The sequence below is a fragment of the Trachypithecus francoisi genome, unplaced genomic scaffold (genome assembly GCF_009764315.1).
Source record: "Trachypithecus francoisi isolate TF-2019V2 unplaced genomic scaffold, Tfra_2.0 Lachesis_group11, whole genome shotgun sequence".
Classification (NCBI taxonomy): domain Eukaryota; kingdom Metazoa; phylum Chordata; class Mammalia; order Primates; family Cercopithecidae; genus Trachypithecus; species Trachypithecus francoisi.
The window spans coordinates 130,641,545-130,664,159 of record NW_022681456.1 but is presented as its reverse complement, the minus strand read 5'-3'; the positions used below and the strand labels follow the sequence as shown (position 1 = coordinate 130,664,159).

Genomic DNA, 22,615 nt, shown 5'->3' with positions numbered 1-22,615 from the left:
GCTCTTCCCCACAGCTCTGGATAGTATCTTCGTTATGTAGGGGAAGCACTTCAGACCCAAAAACGTTAAAATGGTGGCTAAATTTCCATGAAGACTAAGTGGTGGACCGAGAATTAGAAGTGATCCTCTTCTCTCCCTTACCATCTTACGTGAATATTCCAGATGGTTGGTAATTAGACTGTATTAGAATTAGAATAATACAAACAATGCTATTTTATGTTTTTATGATACTCATTTGTTTCCCTGAGAGACAGAAAAGAGTATCTATTTATACTCCAGCCCTTCCCCTCTCTGTCTATAAAGAACCAGAAACAAAACAGAAATGGTGTGATTTGTTTTCCTTGGGTTTCCCTTTTCACTGTTCCAGGCTGAGCATCACCTTTCTGTGCACACGGTCTTTCTCCCGTCGTCCCAGCACTACTTCCTTGAGATTACATCAGGTGATCCAGTTGGTCTTGGGAATGATCCTATGTTCTTCAGTCAAGCATTTTCGTAGAGTAGTTTTCTACTGTGTTATGTGTATTTTACTTGCTTAATCCTCCAAAGACCACTTTATTTCCCTAATCACTAAGTTCTTGATGGAAAGAGTATTTCACTGTTGCCCCAAGTACTTTCGGTAGGTATGGTATGAAAAAATACCTGCTGCCGGGCGCGGTGGCTCAAGCCTGTAATCCCAGCACTTTGGGAGGCTGAGACGGGCGGATCACGAGGTCAGGAGATCGAGACCATCCTGGCTAACATGGTGAAACCCCGTCTCTACTAAAAAATAAAAATAAATAAAAAAAAACTAGCCGGGCGAGGTGGCGGGCGCTTGTAGTCCCAGCTACTTGGGAGGCTGAGGCAGGAGAATGGCGTGAACCCGGGAGGCGGAGCTTGCAGTGAGCTGAGATCCGGCCACTGCACTCCAGCCTGGGCGACAGAGCGAGACTCCGTCTCAAAAAAAAAAAGAAAAAATACCTGAATCAAGTGAATAATATTTTGAGTACCTGTCTTTTATTAACTTCTGTCCACTCTGTAGTTAACAATTTTTCGTCTCTCTTGTGGCACTGCATAGGATACCTTGAATGATACCTGTGCTCTTATTGTTTTATCTGGTAAAGCTGAATACTTTCACATTCGCTGAGTAGGTCGGGAAAACCAGCCTATGCTCTGAATTGGCTCTTTCTTCAGTCTAGCAGACGTCTGGCACACATTCACGCATCTGTGAACCCACATTTGTACATGCTTTCACACTTCCCCATCCCTGTTAGAATGCTGCTTACCGTCGTAACCGGATTCAATGCTCTGTCCACATATCCCACTCAGAAACTATCTGTCCCCTAATATGGACTCACTGTCTTTTGATTCATTTATTTAGGGTTATTTTACTCCTTTGTTAGTGAATAGAAAATGTATATAGGTTAATGCCTTTCTTATTTTGACTTCAACTTTTCTCACATGATGTAGGGCTGGCCATTGGCCCACCTTTAAATGACTGTATATCATCTATCTTTTCCTCCTCGTGGCATGAAAGGCTACTGTCTACTCTCGTAGCATGGTGTACTCATTATGAAGTTGCGGTTGAAAAGACACTTTTATCATCACCACTCTAGGCGCTTGGAACTTTCCGAATAAATCATTATTTGGACGAAAATTTCCCAGGCTTATTATTTATTGGTACAAAGGTTTACTGAACCTTTTTGAAGGTTCAGTAAACTCCGTTTGTTTGGAACTTAGGGTTATGACAACAGTAAAATAGTATCGTTTCAGCTTTCAGTTTTGGTGGACATGTGCTTTGATCATAGCTTTTATGAGAGAAAATGCAGTTTTGTTATTCTGCAGTCAAACTCAAATCATTTTGCTGGTTTGAAATGTGTCTTCTTTATCTATCTCAGAGTTTTGAGTGAAGAATATAAGTTGTTTTGTATGTGAAAAATGTGATTTGTTCTTATTTACTAAAATTTGGAAAGAACTGGCTTAACATTGATCTGAAGAATGTAGGGGTCAGATACTTTTTTTAAAAAAATGCTCAAATTTGATTTTCAAATTCTTAGCCCAAGGTCCTGACCACTCCCCATTGGAGCAATATTTAGGACCACCAAGCTGGAAGACAATAAATAATTGGATTCTTACATGTCAAACTGTTGGCTCTCTGTAGTATACATGAATTGTTTTTGAACGCAGCTAAAATCCTGTGACGACATACTAATAATCTAATATGAACCCAGTTAGATGAAAATCACCTTTTGGGACTGATTCTGTTCTATGAAAAAAAAATCATGTGAAAAGTTCTCCCAACTAGCCAAGCAAATAGACCTGTCTGTAGTCTACTTAGTGATTTAAAGGCTTTTCCTTAGAAATGAAATCCACGATGGAAGCTTCTTGCCAGTAAGAATAATGGAGAATCAACCTTTAAAGCCACATACATGATGTAAAATCTCAAGTTGCCATTATTCCGTATTGTAATGTGAGCCAGAGAGACATGTCTAGTCAGTTTTATTAACTACTTTCCCTTCCTTTCCTCTGTCCTCTTTTCTGAACCAACAGAGGACTAAATTTTCTTTTTTTTTTTTTTTTTTTTTTTTTTTGAGACGGAGTCTCGCTCTGTCGCCCAGGCTGGAGTGCAGTGGCCGGATCTCAGCTCACTGCAAGCTCCGCCTCCTGGGTTTACGCCATTCTCCCGCCTCAGCCTCCCGAGTAGCTGGGACTACAGGCGCCCACCACCTCGCCCGGCTAGTTTTTTGTAATTTTTTTGTAGAGACGGGGTTTCACCGTGTTAGCCAGGATGGTCTCGATCTCCTGACCTCGTGATCCGCCCGTCTCGGCCTCCCAAAGTGCTGGGATTACAGGCTTGAGCCACCGCGCCCGGCCTAAATTTTCTTACAGAGGCAGAAAGTTAAGACTTAAGATTTAAGGAAAATGAGGGTGGGGTGTACCTTGTGACGATTTAAGGAATATGAGGGTAGGGCGTACCTTGTTGACTGTTATATTATTGCATCTGAGCCTTCAGATGACATCCTGAAATAAATTGCATAGTTAGGGTATTTTATATCTATAATTCTCATTAGGGGCTTCATGGTTTTGACAAATACACTGTCAAAGGGAAGCACATCACCAGGGACACTACTTGCAGGTCAAATACTGACTAATCTAGGGAGTATATTGTGTGATATTTTGGTCTGATTTTTCACTTTCAGTTTGTTGCTGTAATACACATACGGAATTTTTAAAATATATGTATTTTAGATTGATGCTGTGTTTGTACATTCCCATAAATACATAAAAGGGCCATGCTAAGCTGTGTTTGGGGTGGCCACACTAGTGTATTTTCCTCTCACATTTTGCCATAAGCAGCAAGAAGAAACCAGGCCCACACCTTCAGCACTTTAACTGGAAATCTACTTAGCCGGATCTCTCAGTTCATTCAGCACATGCTCCACTTTCCACACAGCTGCAGATGACGTTGTTGTTAACGTTCTGGTACCGCTTATCAACGATCCCAGGAACAAGTTCTTCGCTTCCCTTTAAGATCCAGTGGCAGCCTCCTGAAAGCCCCCATTTCAGCAAACAGCCAGTTCAGGGCACTTTAGGTTTATACTAGTACTCTCCTCAGAATGTTTCCAAGTCTTCCAGCTTCCGCCCACTGCCCAGCTCCAAAGCCACACTGGCGTTTGAAGTTTTTGTTACAGTGTCACCCCGTTCCCAGTTATGCCAGAATCTGTTAGTTATCTATTACTGCATAAAAATTACCCTTAACTTAGTGGCTTAAAGTAATCATCATTGTCTCACACAGTGGCTGAGCGCCAGGAATCTCCACGCAGCTTAGCAGGTGGTTCTGACTCGGGGTCCCTTATGAGTTTACAGTCAAGCTCTTGGTATTCGGTCATCTGAAGGGTTGGCTAGGGATGGAGGACCCACTTCCAGATTCATTCGTGAATTTATTTTTGTTTTTTTTTTTATTTATTCTTTGTTTTTTTTTTTTTTTTTTTTTTGCTTTAGAGCATTTATTACAAACAAAATTGAGGTAAAAGAAGCTGACCCAGAAGCCACACCCGCCCAGGCTGGGGCCGTCTCTACTTGCCCCACACCAGTCCCTGAGCACCTCGGGCCCAAAGCAGCCCCCGGAGGACAGACATGCCCCACACACTGAGGTGGCTGCATCTTAAGCCCCTACAACTCCCTAGGATTGCCCAGTTCCCACACAGATCCCTGTCTGGAGGGGAGGAGGAGGGAGGGGCAGGCAGGTGGAGCCCTAGCTTCAGGTGGGGCATACCCCACGCCCCAACAAACATTCCAGCCTCTTAGGCTGGGCGCTTTCCCCCCTGCCCACCCAGCCAGCCATGGGACAGCAGGGTGGCCACCAGAGGCAGCGTGCCAGGGCAAGAGGTCACTGCTGCTTCAGGCAGTCCTCGGTCACCCTCTGGGAGGCCAACTTGACCAGCACATTCTGCAGGTAGTTGGGGTCGGGGTAGCCGTGGCCTGTCGTGTTGCAGTCCATCTCTGTCTTGTGGTAGATCTCATTCCACACCGCAGTATCGCTGTCACCCATGGTACTGGACGTGCCCACTGTGAAGATGAGCCACCTTTTCCAGGCCACCTTCGGGAGCTCCAGGACCTTGTGGCCCTGGGTGTTGTCTGGATGGTAGCACTGGCAGGGAAACCCTCTGGCAGTAAACGGCTTTCCGCGGTTGGGGTGCTTGGGGCCCTGGATGCCACGCGGAATGTTGTAAACTGTGAGGATGGTCCCGCAGTCCTCGTGGCCAGGGAGTGATGTCTGGAACCTTAACACCTCCATCTTCCCCCGGAGCTGGGTCCCTGTTTTCTCTCCAGAGATGGTTTGGCTCCCCACCGTATGGACTCCTCCGCAGGGTTGTGTAGGACACGAGAGCCAGCTTCTCCAGAACAAGTGGCCCAAGAGAGGAAGAGAGCAACCAAAACGGAATTTGCAGTGTCTTCCATAACCTCACCTCAGAGGTGACATACCATCACTTCTGCCTTATTCTGTCGATCGCACAGACCAGCCCTTACATCCTGTGGGAGGGGACAGCACAATGATGCGAACACCCGGAGACGGAGATCCTCGCAGCCATACTGAAGGCCGACTACCACAGCAAGTGCATGAATAAACGAATCGGGTATGTTCACACAGTGAAATGCCGCTCAGCAGTGGATAGAAGTGAACTACAGACACACAACAGGATGGACGAATCGCAAAGACGCACCGAGCAAAAATGGAGACACAGAAAAGTACACACTGTGTGATTCCACCACACTCTATAGTGTAAGAAAGCAGATCAGACAGCAAAGCAGAACTTACTTCATCTTTCCTTCCCCTCGTCAGCTCACTTGAGAGGCCTGCAGGGGGAAAGGGACAAGTCCCATTCTCTCTCACTCCTCTGCCTTCTTCATCTTCTGATGCTGCTTCTCTGGCCAGCATTGTTTCCTTTGGGGTGGAGCAGCAGCCAAAAGACACAAACCTGACAGCTCTCTATAACATCACTTGACCCACGGAAAGCGCGTGCATCCTTGCCATGCCAAATGGTGAGAAACAGGCTGCCTCGATATTTCTGTTTCCATCTGCCATCTGTCTCCTCCTCAGATAAGCACCAGGCAGATCAACAAGTCTGATGCCTAAGTAGATACAAAATGAAGGAATGAGATGTCAGTCTCCTTGTCTTGTCCTCGCACCCAGTCTTCAGGAGTGGTTCTCTTTGAGCCCTCTGTCTCTTAGCTAAGGCAGAAGGGGCTTTCTTGTGAATGAACACATAACTCTCTTTTTTTTTTTTTTGAGGCGGAGTCTCGCTCTGTCGCCCGGACTGGAGTGCAGTGGCCGGATCTCAGCTCACTGCAAGCTCCGCCTCCCGGGTTTACGTCATTCTCCTGCCTCAGCCTCCCGAGTAGCTGGGACTACAGGCGCCCGCCACCTCGCCCGGCTAGTTTTTTTGTATTTTTAGTAGAGACGGGGTTTCACCGTGTTAGCCAGGATGGTCTTGATCTCCTGACCTCGTGATCCACCCGTCTCGGCCTCCCAAAGTGCTGGGATTACAGGCTTGAGCCACCGCGCCCGGCCGAACACATAACTCTCCATGTGACAAGTCCTTCTTCCAGCCTTAACACTAGCTCACACCAGTCTTAGATGGATGTAGGGGCACCTGCTGAGACATTGGACTGCTGACAATAGTGCCTTTTCGGCCACTGGCCACTAAACTGCCTTTATACACGTTGGTTGCTTAGCTCTTTTTTGTCACCTGCTTTGGGCCTTGGTCACCAATTCTGTAACAACTGGAAAAGCCCACTCATCATACTGTTAAAACTGTTTTACATTCTAAAAGAAGCTAACAGTGGTAGAATAAAACCACGGAGAGCTCCTGAGTGGTCAGTGAATAAAGGGAAAATCAGATAGCAAGTGTGATAGCAGCTTAAGTGCTGCAGAAATTGTGGGAGTAAAATGTTGTAAACATCTGTTCATCTCACTTGGTTTAAATTCTTGATAAGGAGGCCAGCCTCTGAGAGCATTTATGTGCCCCTTTGTTTTATATATAAATCTGTTATTTATAATGCCAGGTGCCTGTTTTATGACTGAGAAGACATTCCTTAAAACACATCTGTGTTAGGCACTGCCAGGGCCCCTTCACCTTGCTTGTCCTTGATGGTGCCTACGTCATATTGTATCTGCTGTGTACATGAGTATCAGCCTCCCAGCTGTCCTGTATGGTATTATCTCCTTGAAAGTGACTGTTGTTATATCCTAGAAAATGAAAACTTCGGTTAGAATATTCAGAATTTGACAGAAGAATACAATTCAGAAAGTATGGAAGATTACAGTTCATTCAGTCTATATTTAATAATTCAGTGGCCCTTATTTTTTGTATGTACTTATTTATTTTTAATAGAGACAGAGACTCACTCTTGCCCAGGCTGGAGTGCAGTGTGCAGTCATAGCTTCTGGCCTCAAGCCATCCTCCCACCTTGACCTCCCAAAGTGCTGAGCTTACACACATGAGCCACCACAACTGGCCTCAGTGGCCCCTATTGACTAGTTAAGATAAAAATGTTAATCTTTTAAAAACTATTTTATCTCCTTTCAACCCTAAGTTTGTGTATATTAAGTACTCGAATGTATACACTTCTTCCTCTGAACCATTACAAACACTAAGATCAACTAGATTGTTCCTACTGATGGTATCCAGATTGTTTTGAAAGGAGATAGATGCAAACCATTTTTCATTCACTGTCCTCACTTCTGGAATTGCCTTGCACTTCCTCAGCTTAATCTCTACTTTAAACTTCTCTTCAAATCATCCTCATAGGCTGGAATTTCCTAGCCTGAAGTCAGTATTTTTCCTTATCATTAGCAACACCATTCTGTGCTTTTTTTATTCACATATTCATTTTCCCTTGGGCTTAAGTTGAACAAATGAGAAGAAAGGAGAAAGGGAGGGAGCAGAGAGAAAGAGAAAGAAACTTTTCACTTGGACCAGAGTTGTTCATTGTATTTATTCTTTATTCTATATTCTTGGTGTGATTATTTGTTCGACTCTAAGAATTCCCATTCTCTAACCATTCCTGGCTGTTTTTCCTGTTTGTATGTAGAGTGTGGTACAATAGAAATAACACTACACTGAGAGTCAGGAGACCTGAGCTCTAGATCCAACTCTACTGATAACTAAGTATATAATCTTGAACGTAGTAACACCATCAAAGAACATCAAACACTTCACACTTTACAAAGTACTCTTGGGATACTTAATAGGGCCTAACCCTAGGGCTGTATGGGCCAGGCAGATGTCATAAATAAAAGGAGTGAGTGAAGTGGTTTAAGGCCACAGGGGCCGCATGGTGTTGTCTAAAGAGGCAGGCACTGTTAATTCCAGCTCTTGTGACCATGTTAGACGTGAGTCCTGTGTTATTCAGGCATCCATGTTTCCCTGGAGAATTCAGACTTTTATATAAATCTCTTTATGTCTAAGGGTCGGCAGCTAATGTATTTTTTATTTTTATATAAATCAGGCCACGAGGCTGATTTCATTTTATTTGTTTTAACACAAATAAGGCCACAAGCTGCCTAACTTGCCTCTTTGGGCTTTATCTTCCTCATCTATAATATTGGGTGGATAGATCAAATGATTTTAAAGTCTAAAATTCATTATTTTCTGTATTTTGATAAATCAACTTATTTACCTGTAGCTGTATCATCTGCTAAGTGCTGACATTAAGAGTTTAAAAAGAAGCAATCAAAAAGCATAAGAAAACATATGTAAAGATTGTTTAACTCTGTCTATAGAAATTTGCTTTTTTATGAAAGTATTAATTTTATTAAAAAGTATTGCATTTTGAAGATGAAAAAATCCTGGTTTTTTTTTTTTTTTTTTGAATCCTTCAAAGAAATAGATCATATTTTGATAAATTCTGCTTGATTGGAGCTATTGATAAGTAAAAAGTCCCGAGGCTGGGAATGTGGGGAAACCTGGATTCAGCCCAGTCTCCTTTCATCATCTGTTGCATTTTTTGTCATAAATTCCAGATGTAGGAAAAATCCCTCACAACAATTTGATAAGACTCTTCCCTTCATTTCCAGCGTCAAATCTAACTTGCCTTTCCTATCGTCAAACTGCTCCCTTTTATGATGCCACAGGGAATTAATTTATAAATCTTCTGAGTTTCCTGATCCCTCTTGAATGATCTCAATGCAGATAAATCAGCCTAGGTTTCCTGCCTGTATGCCGGTGCCCTCCTCTCCGTTTCTTCTGTGTCCATCAGGTGGTATGATTTATAGCTGCCTTTCCTATGCTCCTTGACGTTGGCCTGAGGATCTCATTAAGCATATGTAAAACTAGAAAGATTAGTTTGAGGGTCACTCCCTCCTCCATTAAACTTCTCTTGGTGGGAATCAGTCAGACCAATATATGCCAAAAATCTGTTCCTGCTGCCTCTTTTGATCTCTTTTGAACTGATGTAGACGCTCATTAAAAGCAGATGTAAATTAGACAGGTGTGGTGGGCGCCTATAATCCCAGCTACTTGGGAGGCTGAGGCAGGAGAATCACTTGAACCTGGGAGGCAGAGGCTGCAGTGAGGCAAGATGGCACCACTGCATTCCAGCCTGGGAGACAGAACAAGACTCTGTGACACACACAACAAAAAACGAATGTGGAATTAAATGATATTTGCATTCAAGGATAATAGGAGTGGTATTAAACCAGAATATTAGCTGTCACTGAGTGCCATTTTCAGAAGCTGTAATTTATATGACCCAATGTACTATCACATGACTTTCTAGAAAACAGTATTCATGCCATTAGTCATCTCAAGAAGATAATATTTAACATCTAGGCAGCTGAGCCCTATTTTGAGTTCTTTCTGTAAATTAATTCATTTAGTCATCACTACAGCCCTAAGAAGTAGAGTTATCCTCATTTTACAGAGAGGGAAAGAGGTTAAGTAACTTGCCCTAAGTCACGTAGCTCGTAAGTGACTGAACCAGGATTCAGAACAAATCATATCACTCCAGAGCTGACATTCCTAATCACTGCACCAAAATGTGTTACCATCATTACAGTATGTGCTTTAGGTAAGAGATTTCAATATCCTTCAGCCATATTATTAATAACCCCATCGTACTCAGTTGTAATAAATAGTGCTTTAATCTACCCTTATTATAAATTACAGTGAAATATATACATTACTGTAAAGGACTGCCCCCAATTTTAAAAAATTAATTCAGAATCCTGACAGGTCAAACTGTTTTCCAAATCTTGTATTAAAAAGATGTCTTCTAATTTTAGCAATTACCTTATAAATAGTTGACTGGATTAATGAACAGCTGTACAGCAGAGGAGAGGGTAAAATGACAAGCTGATTTTTAAGTAGCTAAGTTCAAAAATCCATGTGCTAATAACTCTAAATTATCTTTGGAAATAATTTTGTTATTAAAATACTATTGACTGTCATATATACATAGACAAGATGTATGCAAATCTGGTTTCAAAGTATTGCACGGCATTTATTAAGATAGCTTTCAGCCACCCGCATTTTTTTTAATTTTAAGAATCAATTAATTCTTGAGAATTAATTGTTCTTAAGAGCTCATAGAGATGAGTGATTGGAAAGCTGTTGAAAAGTTCATAGAAAATAGTGACTGTTGAAGGAGGAACGTCTATCATACCTGAAGTTCAATATTTTTCCCCCTATATTTCAAAAGTTTTATGAAATATAAGAATTTAAAGAAATAGATTGTTGAGCTTTAATACTAAAACAGTATTTGTAGTAGTTGGTTTTCAGGGTAGAGAATGCTGAAAGTTTATGGTATCGCCAGCCTTGTTCCTGAATGGAGCATTTTGAATTGGGTATGATGTTTTTCCTGGAGCATTTTGAATTGGATATGATGTTTTTCCTGGTCTTGCATAAAATTGCAACCTACTAATGGTTAAATCTAAAATTATGGGTTCTCAGAAAATAATTTGGAACATGTACAGTCTGGGCCTACCTAACTTTTAACTAGCTGATTCAGTAGAAATATACAAAGAGATTGAGTGGATATTACTATGTTTAAATCTACATAGGCACTTTACGAGCACACCCAAATTGCACACCGGAAACAATTACCAAACTGCCTCCCCAGACCCAGATGCTGAAACACTTAGAGAAGCCTGGTTGGTTCCCAGTCATGGCCCGAAGCCAGTGAAGGGAGACAGGTGCACCACGTTCCCCTAGTCCACCCCAGTCCACAGTGTTTACCAGTTCTTCATTTCAACTTCTGTTACATGGAAGATTCTTATAAATCAGGTTTTCTTCCCTAACAAGTTTGCTCACAGTTACCTTCCTATCTGTCTTATTACTGAGAAACAATAGCCAGGAAGAACTGAAGGAACCCTGTTTCTAAGGCTGGTTCTAGTTCAGCTGATCGCTATCTAGAGCTCTCTTTGTATTTAGACATCAAGACAGTAGTCACAGCAATGTTCCCTAAGCCCACATTGTCCTCCTGAATGGTAGATGAAATTACCAGCAGCTGACTTGTGGCTGTTCTTACGGCTGTGCACCAAAATAACTGTTTCTCTTAATACATATTTTAACAATCTGAGATGAGACTAAGTGGGTCTCTCACTTTTATGTTGTCTGGTAAGATGAACCATAACTTAAATATCCTTCTTTTTATTACCATAATGATATAACTATAGCAAAGAAAAAGCATGAGCCATGATTGACAGAAATTACTCTCCTTGTCAGATATCAAGATCATTTCCTCCATTGCTTAAAGCTTCTTGCAATACAGCCTTTTTTTGTTTGTTTGTTTTTTTGAGACAGAGTCTTGCTCTTTCGCCCAGGCTGGAGTGCCGTGGCATGAGCTTGGCTCACTGCAACCTCCACCTCCCAGGTTCAAGCGATTCTCCTGCCTCAGCCTCCCTAGTAGCTGGGACTACAGGTGCCTGCCACCACACCCGGCTAATTTTTGTATTTTTAGTACAGACAAGGTTTCACCATATTGGCCAGGCTGATCTCGAACTCCTGACCTTGTGATCTGCCCACCTCGGCCTCCCAAAATGTTGGGATTACAGGCCTGAGCCACTGTGCCCAGTCACAAAAAAATTTTTAATGAAATGCATACAGCCAGGCACGGTGGCTTATACCTGTAATCCCAGCACTTTGGGAGGCTGAGGCGGGTGGATCACTTGAGGTCAAGAGCTCGAGACCAGCCTGGCCAACATGGTGAAACCCTGTCTCTACTAAAAATACAAAAAGTAGCCGGCCGTGATGGTGCACACCTGTAATCCCAGCTACTCCAGAGGCTGAGGCGGGAAGATGGCATGGACCCAGGAGGCAGAGATTGCAGTGAGCCAAGATCGCACCATTGCACTCCAGCCTGGGCAGCAGAGCAAGACTTTGTCTCAAAAAATAATAATAATAATAATTACATACATTAAAAAGTACACATGTCTAAGTATACATGTCAGTGAAATTTTACACACTTATGTAACCAGCATCTACATCCAGGAAGCAGATTATTGCCAACACCCCAGCAACTAGTTCTTACACTCCCTTTTCAGGTACCATCCCCTGCCTATTCCTCCAAGAGTAACTACTGAATTCTGACCGTATTGATTAGTTGTGTCTTAAAAAGTCAAAACCTAAAGATTTTATGTCAACGGAGCAACCAGGGATCCAGAGGCAGAAGCCAGCGGAGCCACCACAGGCAGAGGGCATAGCCTTGAGCTAGAGGATTGTTCTCAGACCTTGAAACCTAATGGAATTTTCTCTGCTGGATTTCAGACTTGCTTGGGACTGACGACCCCTTTTTTTCTTCCAGTTTTTCCCTTTTGGAATGAGAATGTCTATTATATACTGGTCCCACCATTGTATTTTGGAACCTGATAACTTGTTTTCTGTTTCGCATGTTGACAGATGGAGAAGATGGATCATACTTTGTCTCCCTCATACCCAATTCAGATTAATTAGATGAGGAGATATGGGACTTTTGAGTGATGCTATTTAGATGGACTTTTGGATTTACAGTTGATGCGGTACTGGGTTAAGATTTTTGGGGATACTGGAATGAGGTGAACATATTTTGTGTATGGGACAGATATTAATTTGGTGGGACTAGAAGGCAGGCTGTAGTAGATTGAATGCCCCCCAAAACATATGCCCTGCCCAAACATATTGCCCCCAAAAAACATATGTCCACATCCAAATTCCTATAACCTATAAATGTAACCGTATTTGGGTAAAGGGTCTTTGCAGATGGGATTAAATTAAGGATTTCAAGAAGAGATCATTCTTTTTTTTTTTTTTTTTTTTTTTTTTTTTTTTTTTTGAGGCAGAGTCTCGCTCTGTCGCCCGGACTGGAGTGCAGTGGCCGGATCTCAGCTCACTGCAAGCTCCGCCTCCCGGGTTTACACCATTCTCCTGCCTCAGCCTCCCGAGTAGCTGGGACTACAGGCGCCCGCCACTTCGCCCGGCTAGTTTTTGTATTTTTAGTAGAGATGGGGTTTCACCGTGTTAGCCAGGATGGTCTCGATCTCCTGACCTCGTGATCCGCCCGTCTCGGCCTCCCAAAGTGCTGGGATTACAGGCTTGAGCCACCGCGCCCGGCCGAAGAGATCATTCTTAATTATCCAGGTGGGGCCCTAACCCTAATGACAAGTCCTTGTGAGAGACAGAAGACAGATACAGAAGATAAGGTGATGTAAAGGCAGAAGCAGAGATTAGACTGGGTGGCTATGAATCAAGAAATGTCCACCGTCACCGAAGCCAAAAGTGGCAAGGAAAAATTCTCCCTTAGCATCTCCACAGGGAATATGGCCCGGCCAACACCATACTTTTGTACTTGGGGCCACTAGAACGGTGAGAGAGTAAATTTATGTTGTGTTTATGTTGTTTGTGATCATTTCTTATGGCAGCTCCAGGAAACTAACGCATGGAGTAGGTAACACACCTTCTCAAGTCCTTCATGTATGAGTATGACAAGCTTGTTGCCTCTGAGTGTATTAGGGTTCCGCTTTATTTGAAGGAGAAAGATAAATACATTATCTCTGCTTAATGACTAGCATTTGTTGATATATGCAAAGAAGACATTCTTAAGACAGCCTGGGGCAGAAGAGGTCAAACAATATTTTTGGAGAAAGGAGAATACTAAAAAACTAATAAGAGTTAGACTCATGAATGAGCTAGAAAAGGAGCCTCTTAGGCAGAGGGATCATTGTGGCCGGGGGTGCTGAAGCTTGAAGCATCCTGAGATCAGGGAGCCATAGAAGGCTTCTTATTAACCAAGTCTGCACTACTGGGCAGTAATGTGAGACTCCAGAGCTGGGAGGGGACAGATCATGGAGATCCCTGTATGGACAATGGTGAGAGGAGTCTGGACTTGCTCCTGTAGGTGATGCCAAGCCATGGAGAAGCTTTTAGTCTCACTGATGTTTTCAGAGTTTTCTTTTATAGATAAATCAGTCGCTCTGGCAGCTAATGGAGGAAGTTAAGGGGAGCCTGAAGTAAGAAGATGCTAAGATTAAAAGCAGGGAGACTGTTTAAGAATCTATTCCAGTTATGCAGATAGAAAATGATGCGGACAAGAATACAGGGTAGTTGAGATGGAGTAATGTATTCACTAGGCCAGTCTGTGTATCAAACACCACCTAATTTTAGTGCCTTAACACAGTAAACGCTTATTTCTTGGTTATGCAAAGTCCACTGCAGATCTTGCTGACTCTGTGAGGAAGTTGCCCTCCATACAGCAATTCAGTAATCCAACTCTACTTAAAATTTTCTAGTTTAGCTCTTTCAGTGTGAGGCCTTCTTGGTGACTGTGGCAAAGGAACAAATAATTGGTAGTTCCCATGCTGTTTCCTCTATACTTGGGCCCCAAGGTCACTACCCCCAGACCACTGAGCAGTCAGATGTCTGGTTTGGCCGAGTAAGTGGAAGTGGTCTCCCTAATTAAAATGAGTAATAAAGAAGAAAGACCATTTATGGAAGAGAATATAACACGTTCCTTTTTAGTAGAGTTGAATTTGAGGTGATTTATACCCAAATAGATATGTCAAGAAGGCCATTGGCTAGAGATGTTAATTTTGGAGTCATCAGAACAGAAATACTAGTTAAACCCATGAAAATGGAATAGCTTACTTAAGAGAGAATATAGGCAATCGGCCGGGTGCGGTGGCTCAAGCCTGTAATCCCAGCACTTTGGGAGGCCGAGACGGGCGGATCACAAGGTCAGGAGATCGAGATCATCCTGGCTAACCCGGTGAAACCCCGTCTCTACTAAAAAATTTTTAAAAAATTAGCCGGGCGAGGTGGCGGGCGCCTGTAGTCCCAGCTACTCGGGAGGCTGAGGCAGGAGAATGGCGTGAACCCAGGAGGCGGAGCTTGCAGTGAGCTGAGGTCCGGCCACTGCACTCCAGCCTGGGTGACAGAGCGAGACTCCATCTCAAAAAAAAAAAAAAAAAAAAGAGAGAATATAGGCAAGTTATACTTTTTACTGTTTTCTGACACATACTAAAATATTAATAGAGGCCATTATTGTCATCCTTATAGATTATAGCTCAATTAGCACATGCCCTCTGTAAGCCTGTTGGTAATGGATTTCAGAACTGGCTCTACTGGATAGGCATTGCCAGAAGTTTTTATGCAGTTCTAGGGTTTTTAAGACCTTTTTTTTCACGTCTTACATGTGTTGAAAATGCTTTAAGCCTTTATGGCACAATGTATCACAAGTGATTGTGATCTTAGGTACCGCATAGCCATTTTGCTGTTTTGATATATAAATTAATAAAGCTCTGTTCCTGGAAATGAGGATAATGCTACATGAATACTCCAAAGAGTTAACATAAAAGTAGTCTTGAAAAGCATTCCCTCAAGAAAAGAATTCTGTCCAAATGCTATTGATTCCAGGGTATTTTGTCTGTTTTCCTTAAAAGCACCTCCCATTAAAAAATCTGTTTTGCATTCAGTCTCTAAGCAAAAATATGTAGTGCCTTTAAAGAAACAACAACAAAAAACTCTTGAGTCGGTTCATCTGTCCATTTTAAGTGACACACGTATTTCATGAACTAATGAAACTTGTCGTTAAGGCTTCATGAATTTCCTCTCCACTCCTGGAGTGGGATGGTTGAATCAGAGCAGGGCTGTGTGTGTCTGGAAATGACCTTTGTACAGTTGGGTGGTAAATTATACTTCAAAATACCAGTAGACATTTTATTTAAAATATTGTTTTCTTTGATAGATTATTTCCTTCCAATTATAGGAGTAAACACTGGTATGTTATGGTTAGTGATTAGCTTATAACAAATATCTAAACAGGGATAAGTCAGCCTGTTTAGTGATAAACCTGTCTTTTGATATAATTAGAACTGATCACTAGCCACTATGTCTCTGTTTCTAGGACAGTGTAACCCACAGTGACATACATTAAATGTCTTAAAAAATCAAGGATGCAGTACATACCAACTGTCCATTAATATTGATTAATAAATCAATACATTTTAAACATAATAGTTTAATTTTTCAAATTGATAAAAGTAAAAATTGCTAAATTGATATATTACTGAGTTAATAAAATTAACATTTATTTTTAATCTAAATGGGAAGGTGAAACATGGGACAAGGAATGAATGTTTCTGAACCTAAAAACCGGAAGGAAAGTCAAAAGTACTTACCGGAACATGCTTTGGATGCCCAGAGGTACTGTCAGTCCACCTCCCGGAGGCGGGGGTAGTTTCGTCACCACCAAAATAAAACTGTGGTCCAACCATGAGTTTTGGAGTATTAAATGGACCCAGCTGGGGATTCACTATGGTCATATTACTGCAAGAACTGGGACTGGAATAGGTTGCCCTGCCCTGGACGTTTCCTAGTTGAGTGAGTTGAGGTCACTTCCAGACACACACAGTCCCGCTCTGATTCAACCATCCCACTCCAGGAACGGAGAGGAAATTAATGAAGCCTTAATGACAAGTTTGATGAGGGAGGGAGCAACTATGTCAGCATGTCTTCCAAGGAGCCGTTTCTGACTTCTGGTGAGCAGGAGTCCAATGATGGTAGCTAATCAGCTGCTGCCCAATTCCTAACCCTGTTGGCAAGATGAATGTTTTAGTTCCCTGCTGTGCCTTTACTCATAATTGTCTTTTATTCATTCAGTTGGAGGTCTTCCTGGTTCTTGGGATGTTGAGTGATTCTCAGTTGAAACCTGGACATTTTGGATGTTATGCTGTATGACTCTGGGTCTTACTTAGACTTCTGTTTTAGCTGGTTTTCTTTGACACCACTCCAGTAGGGGAAGAGTGGGGTGCTGCCTCAGTGTTGCCCAGTGGAGGTAGAAGTCCAGATTCCCCACTTGGGCCCTGCTGACAGTCAAGGGGTAGAGCCTCCGTGTTACTCCTAGCTGGAGATGGGTATTCGTGTCCCCACTAGGCTTCACTGATGTGTCCCTGCCTGGTTGGGGTAGGAAGGCCTCCAGTAACACCGTGTGGGTGAAGGAAGTGGGGCCTAGTTACTGCTGTGCAGTAGTGAAGGTCCTGACTCTCCACTAGGAGACACGGCTGTTACTGCTCCATGGGGATGGAATTCTAGAATCCTCACCTAGTCTCCAGTGACACTGTGGAGGGGAGACTTCATTGCTGACAGATGGAAATTAAAGCCCTGCCTCCCTCGGCTTTCCCTGACACCTTCCGGTGGAGCAAGGAGAGGCTGAAGCACCTCCCCACAACCTAGTTAGCATGGGGCCTGCTGTTTGGTCTTTACTGACATGAGTCACAGTAGACCACAGTTTTTTCTGTGGTCTTTGGAGTAGAGTGATGATTGTCCCACAGGTTTCTCTCTTGCTAGGCTGTCCCTTTCCTTTAGAGGCTTCTTTGGCTAGAGAGAGTGGGCTTCTGTTGAGGCTTTTTTTGTCTATGCCTGTTGATATTTCCAGGTCGTAGGCTTCTTCAGCTCCACATCTGGATATATAAGGCAAAAAGAAGATCCAGGGAGGTGCAGGTCACAGCACTCCTGACTTGTCTGCCTTCTCTCTGCCTTTTTAATGTTTCTCTCTGTGTGTATAGTTTTTGTTGAACTTTTATACTTAGTGTGCTAGAGAAAAAAAATATTCCTGATACTTCTTAAAGACAGTAAGGCAGACGCTATTCAGGGGACCACTGAGATGAGGATTTGTATTAGAGGACAGAGATCGGGCTCAACTCAGAATACATAAGGACCAATGGAGATATGTAGCCAAGGAGCAGGGTGGGGGTCAGTGATGGAAAATTACTAAGAAGACATGTCATGGCTGGGGGTTCTTGCCAGACCTACTCAAGAGGAGTTGCTGAAGACAAGCCAGAGAGATGACATATTGATAGCGGGAGATGAGGAATTTGATCAGATCTCATGAGTGATCAGATGTCAAGCATGGGGATTTATTTTTGAAGGAAGACTTAAGCAAACTACCTTTTCTCTTTAGGAAAACAAAATGTATGTTCTGGGCTTAGGTATATAGGTAATCAGTAGGTTGAATTTTAATGCTTACATGCAGATCACCAATTTTTTTAAGTTACAGTTTTCATTACTACCTCATCCCTTAGCCCCAGTCACATATTTCCATGTCTTGGAAAACCATACCTCTGGCAGCAGTTGAGTTTTGATGTCTAGTATCATTGCTTTATTCAGCTTCTAATTCATTTTAAGTGGTCCTTAATGGATATTCATTGCTTATCAGAATCAATCTATACCTGATACTAGTGTATTTCTAGAAATCAAAGTTTTTCAAATACTTGCATTTATAAAATTGTAAGTTGGAAATATTTCAGTAACTATGAAGAGATAGGTCATTTAAAACACTTTTCTAAAGTGGAGATATTTCAACAACTATGAAGAGATAGATCATTTCAGATACTTTTCTATAACAACTTTTTTTTAGAAAAACCTGATTTTAATAAATGGTGGTTTTCTGTTTTTTTCTTCTACACAAAAGACTGAAGGCCATTTATCTCAGTTGTACAAAAAAGAAACTTTGGAGAATAGAGAAAAAAATAAAGAATGCAATAGTAGTTGTGGGAAAATTTTAACAATGTAACCACATATGTTTGTACAAATACATATATACAGATAAATCCTTTAGTCAGAGAATAGGAGGAAAAAGTGGTATTGGAGAGTATGGCCTTTTATCATTTGCTTTCATTTCATTTGCTTTCTATCTGAATGGTTCAGTAAGAATCTAAAAATGCTTTTATATCCTCTGGGTTTATTTAAAGAAAGCTACTTCAGTGTATGTACACACAGGTGTATAGTTGGTTTATGTTTTGAGTCAATTATATTGTTTTCTTACCATATATGGACCATGATTCTGTAAAAAGAAGAGGTAAAATCCCCTCAGAACTTCTAGCTTTAAGAACTTTGGGCATGGTGGCTTACGCCTGTAGTCCCAACACTTTGGGAAACCGAAAGGCAAGAGGATCACTTGAGCCCAGGAGTTCGTGACCAGCCTGAGCAACATGGGGAAACCTCATCTCTACACAACAACAAATTTTAAACTTAGCTGGGCGTGGTGGGGCATATCTGTAGTCCCAGCCCTTAGGAAGCTGAGATGGGAAGATCACTTGAGCCCAGGAGGTCAAGGCTGCAGTGCGCTGTGATTGTGCTACTGCACTTCAGCCTGGGTGACAGAGGAGACCCTGTCTCAATTTAAATATAAAAATAACTTTTATTCTTGTGATCTCAAGTGTTTTTTTTTTCTTTTAGAGAGAGCACGTGTGTGTGTGTGTGTGTGTGTGTGTGTGTGTGTGTGTAAAGTGCTTGGATTCTTGAAGATCACTTTCTCTGCTTAGCTGTTCTTCAAGCAGGATAAAATATGCTGTATTTGTGTGATTATAAAAAGCATTAAGCAATTTAATTTCTGTATATTTAGTAAGGAAATGATCATACTTAAAAAAAACTTTTTTTTTTTTTTTTTAGAAATAGGGTCTCTCACTGTCACGTAGGCTGACATGCAGTGGCATAATCATAGCTTTTGACAGCCTCAAACACCTGGCCTCAAGCTGTCCTCTCACCTCAGCCTCCGAAGTAGCTGGCACAACAGGTGCCCACCACCATGCTCAGCTAATTTTAAAAAATGCTTTTTTATGGCTAACATGGTGAAACCCCGTCTCTACTAAAAAATACAAAAAACTAGCCGGGCGACATGGCGGGCGCCTGTAGTCCCAGCTGCTTGGGAGGCTGAGGCAGGAGAATGGCGTAAACCCGGGAGGCGGAGCTTGCAGTGAGCTGAGACCCGGCCACTGCACTCCAGCCTGGGCGGCAGAGCGAGACTCCGTCTCAAAAAAAAAAAAAAAATTGCTTTTTTATAGAGGCAGAGTCTTGCTACATTGCCCAGGCTGGTCTTGCACTCTTGGCCTCAAGAGATCCTCACCTCAACCTCCCAAAGTGCTAGTGTTACAGGTGTAAGCCACCATTCCTGCCCTATACTTTTATTTGAAGAAGAAATACTAAACTTCCCTACTTTGCAGTAATAAAATAGTTGGGTTGGGGTGCAGCTTGTGCCACCATCCTTGAGAAAATATTTTTTTAGCCTGCATTTTAACACCATTTAAAATCACACACAAAAATGATCTTTCTAGGGCCGGGCGCGGTGGCTCAAGCCTGTAATCCCAGCACTTTGGGAGGCCGAGACGGGCGGATCACGAGGTCAGGAGATCGAGACCATCCTGGCTAACACGGTGAAACCCCGTCTTTACTAAAAATACAGAAAACTAGCCGGGCAAGGTGGCGGGCGCCTGTAGTCCCAGCTACTCGGGAGGCTGAGGCAGGAGAATGGCGTGAACCCGGGAGGCGGAGCTTGCAGTGAGCTGAGATCCGGCCACTGCACTCCAGCCTGGGCGACAGAGCGAGACTGGTCTCAAAAAAAAAAAAAAAAAAAAATCTTTCTGTTAGCTGTGAAGAAATTTAGTATTACTTCTTGTTTTCATGGCCTCTGTATCTGTAAAATACAACTGTATACTCAGTGATATGGTTTGGCTTTGTGTCCCCAACCAAATCTTGTGTTGATTGTTACTCACAGTGTTGAGGAAGGGGCCTGGTGAGAGGTGATTGGATCATGGGGGCGGCATTCCTCCATGTTGTTCTCGTGATAGTGAGTGAGTTCTCATGAGATCTGATGGTTTAAAAGTGTGCGACACTTCCCGTCACCTGTGCTCTCACTCTCTCCTGCCACCATGTAGAAAAGATGCTTGCTTCCCCTTCGCCTTCCACCATGATTGAAGTTTCCTGAGGCCTTCCGGTCATGTTTCCTGTGAAGCCTGAGGGACTGAGTCAATTGAACCTATTTTCTTCCTAAATTACCCAGTCTCAGGTAGTTCTTTACAGCAGTGTGAGAGTGGACTAATACACTCAGCCACTCAGATAACCTAAATTACAGACAAACTGTGGTAAATGTTCTTAGATCCTGGCCATTGTTGACTGATTTTTAGAATAACAGAAAATACTTGCCTACATTTTCTTCTTTTCTTTAGATATAGTGTTGAGTCTCACTGTATCCAGTTAATAATTCCCTTTAAACATTCTGTTCTTTGAGAACAGATACAGCTGGGAGAAATGATTCTATGACATTAAAACTTGAATTGTATTGCGTTAGGTTTATTCCCAGGATGTGAGATCTGTAGCACGAAGTGTGGCAGTGATCAGGAGCAAAGGCTCAACCACTCTTTGTTTGTGAACAGTTTCATGTTAGATACTGCAGTGGGCCATTATAGGCAAATTGCCCCACAAGATATTTCACTCCTGGAACTTAAGTTCATGACCTACTTTTAGGAATGGCTTTTTAGATCTGACTGTAACTTTTTCCCCAGAATGTGCCATAATTATATACCATGGCCTTGCCAGAAAACAGGAAATCTTTCAAAAATTAGGAGTGGAATAGAAATTTTGTGATTTTTTTTTTTTTTTCAGTTTTAGAATGTTGAATATGTTTGTATCCTTGCGTTAATACATGTGTGAAGAGAGAAAATATAGGCTGCTCTTCTCCAGAGTTCACAGTTAAAATCTGCACAGCATATGGGAAAGTGCTAAATATACATGGTAATTGGAATTAACCATTAAGATGAACATACTGATGCTGGCAGCTAAGAAGGAGTATCTTCAGCTTAGGGAAAACTGTAAGCTGTGTTTATACGTCTGCCCAGGTAGGCAATGTGTCTATGTTATAGAAGCCAGGAATCCCATACAGGCATTTCTAAGGATTACGAAAATGGTCATGATGAGATGGAAGAGAACAGTTTCTTAAGAATGAGCAGATTGACCAAAAAAAAAAAAAAAAAAGTTTTTTCCAGGCCGGACGCAGTGGCTCAAGCCTGTAATCCCAGCACTTTGGGAGGCCGAGACGGGCGGATCACGAGGTCAGGAGATCGAGACCATCCTGGCTAACACGGTGAAACCCCGTCTCTACTAAAAAGTGCAAAAAACTAGCCGGGCGAGGTGGCGGGCGCCTGTAATCCCAGCTACTCGGGAGGCTGAGGCAGGAGAATGGCGTAAACCTGGGAGGCGGAGCTTGCCGTGAGCCGAGATCCGGCCACTGCACTCCAGCCTGGGTGACAGAGCAAGACTCCGTCTCAAAAAAAAAAAAAAAAAGTTTTTTCCTTTGCTTTCTACCAAGAGAGGGAAAAAAAAAGTAGTTTTCGTGGGAAATACAGAATATGTTGAAAGAACAGATGTCTTGTGAGCTTAATTTCATAAATGGTGATGTGCCCAAGAATACCCTGAGATAAGAAGAAAAACTTCATGGAGTCTTTAAAAAAAATAAAATAAAATCACTAAGTCCTAAAGTAAGTAAGTGAATATCCATAATCAAAAATTTTCCTTTTCATATTAAATCTATTTGTGTGGAAGGAAATGAAGGAGAAAACTTTATAAATACTTATAAACTGGAGTCCGTGGATTCTGGAGTTCTTTTTTGAAACTAGTATAAGGAACAGAAATTGTCTTTTTATCTGAGAAAAAACTGCCAGTTAAAATGTCGATTTTCTTTCCTTTTGACTGAGATAACTCATTGTGGTAACACTGGGTTTTAAATTCTGATTGGTAACTCTATATCTATTTTTGATTAATACAAAGAGGAAAATGAATTATTTAATAAAGGAAGTTTTATAGAAAAAGCATTCAAAATATTAAGCTCATTG

At 42.2% G+C, this 22,615-nt stretch overlaps 2 protein-coding genes across 17 annotated transcripts in view; one reads left to right on the top strand and one right to left on the bottom strand.

Annotated features, from left to right (window-relative positions):
* The window catches only part of ERC1 (ELKS/RAB6-interacting/CAST family member 1), a 545,691-nt gene that overhangs the window by 409,770 nt on the left and 113,306 nt on the right, over positions 1-22,615 (top strand). The gene's annotated exons all lie outside the window — the stretch shown is intronic.
* On the bottom strand, positions 4,358-5,141 carry LOC117090721 (probable E3 ubiquitin-protein ligase DTX2). The gene has a single exon (XM_033223306.1). It carries the CDS (start codon positions 4,772-4,774, stop codon positions 4,367-4,369), a length of 408 nt encoding a protein of 135 aa, XP_033079197.1. The 5' UTR covers positions 4,775-5,141; the 3' UTR covers positions 4,358-4,366.

What these genes read in the sequence shown, in the direction of transcription:
- LOC117090721 (XM_033223306.1), bottom strand. Translation starts at nt 4,774, where the DNA reads ATGGAGGTGTTAAGGTTCCAGACATCACTCCCTGGCCACGAGGACTGC.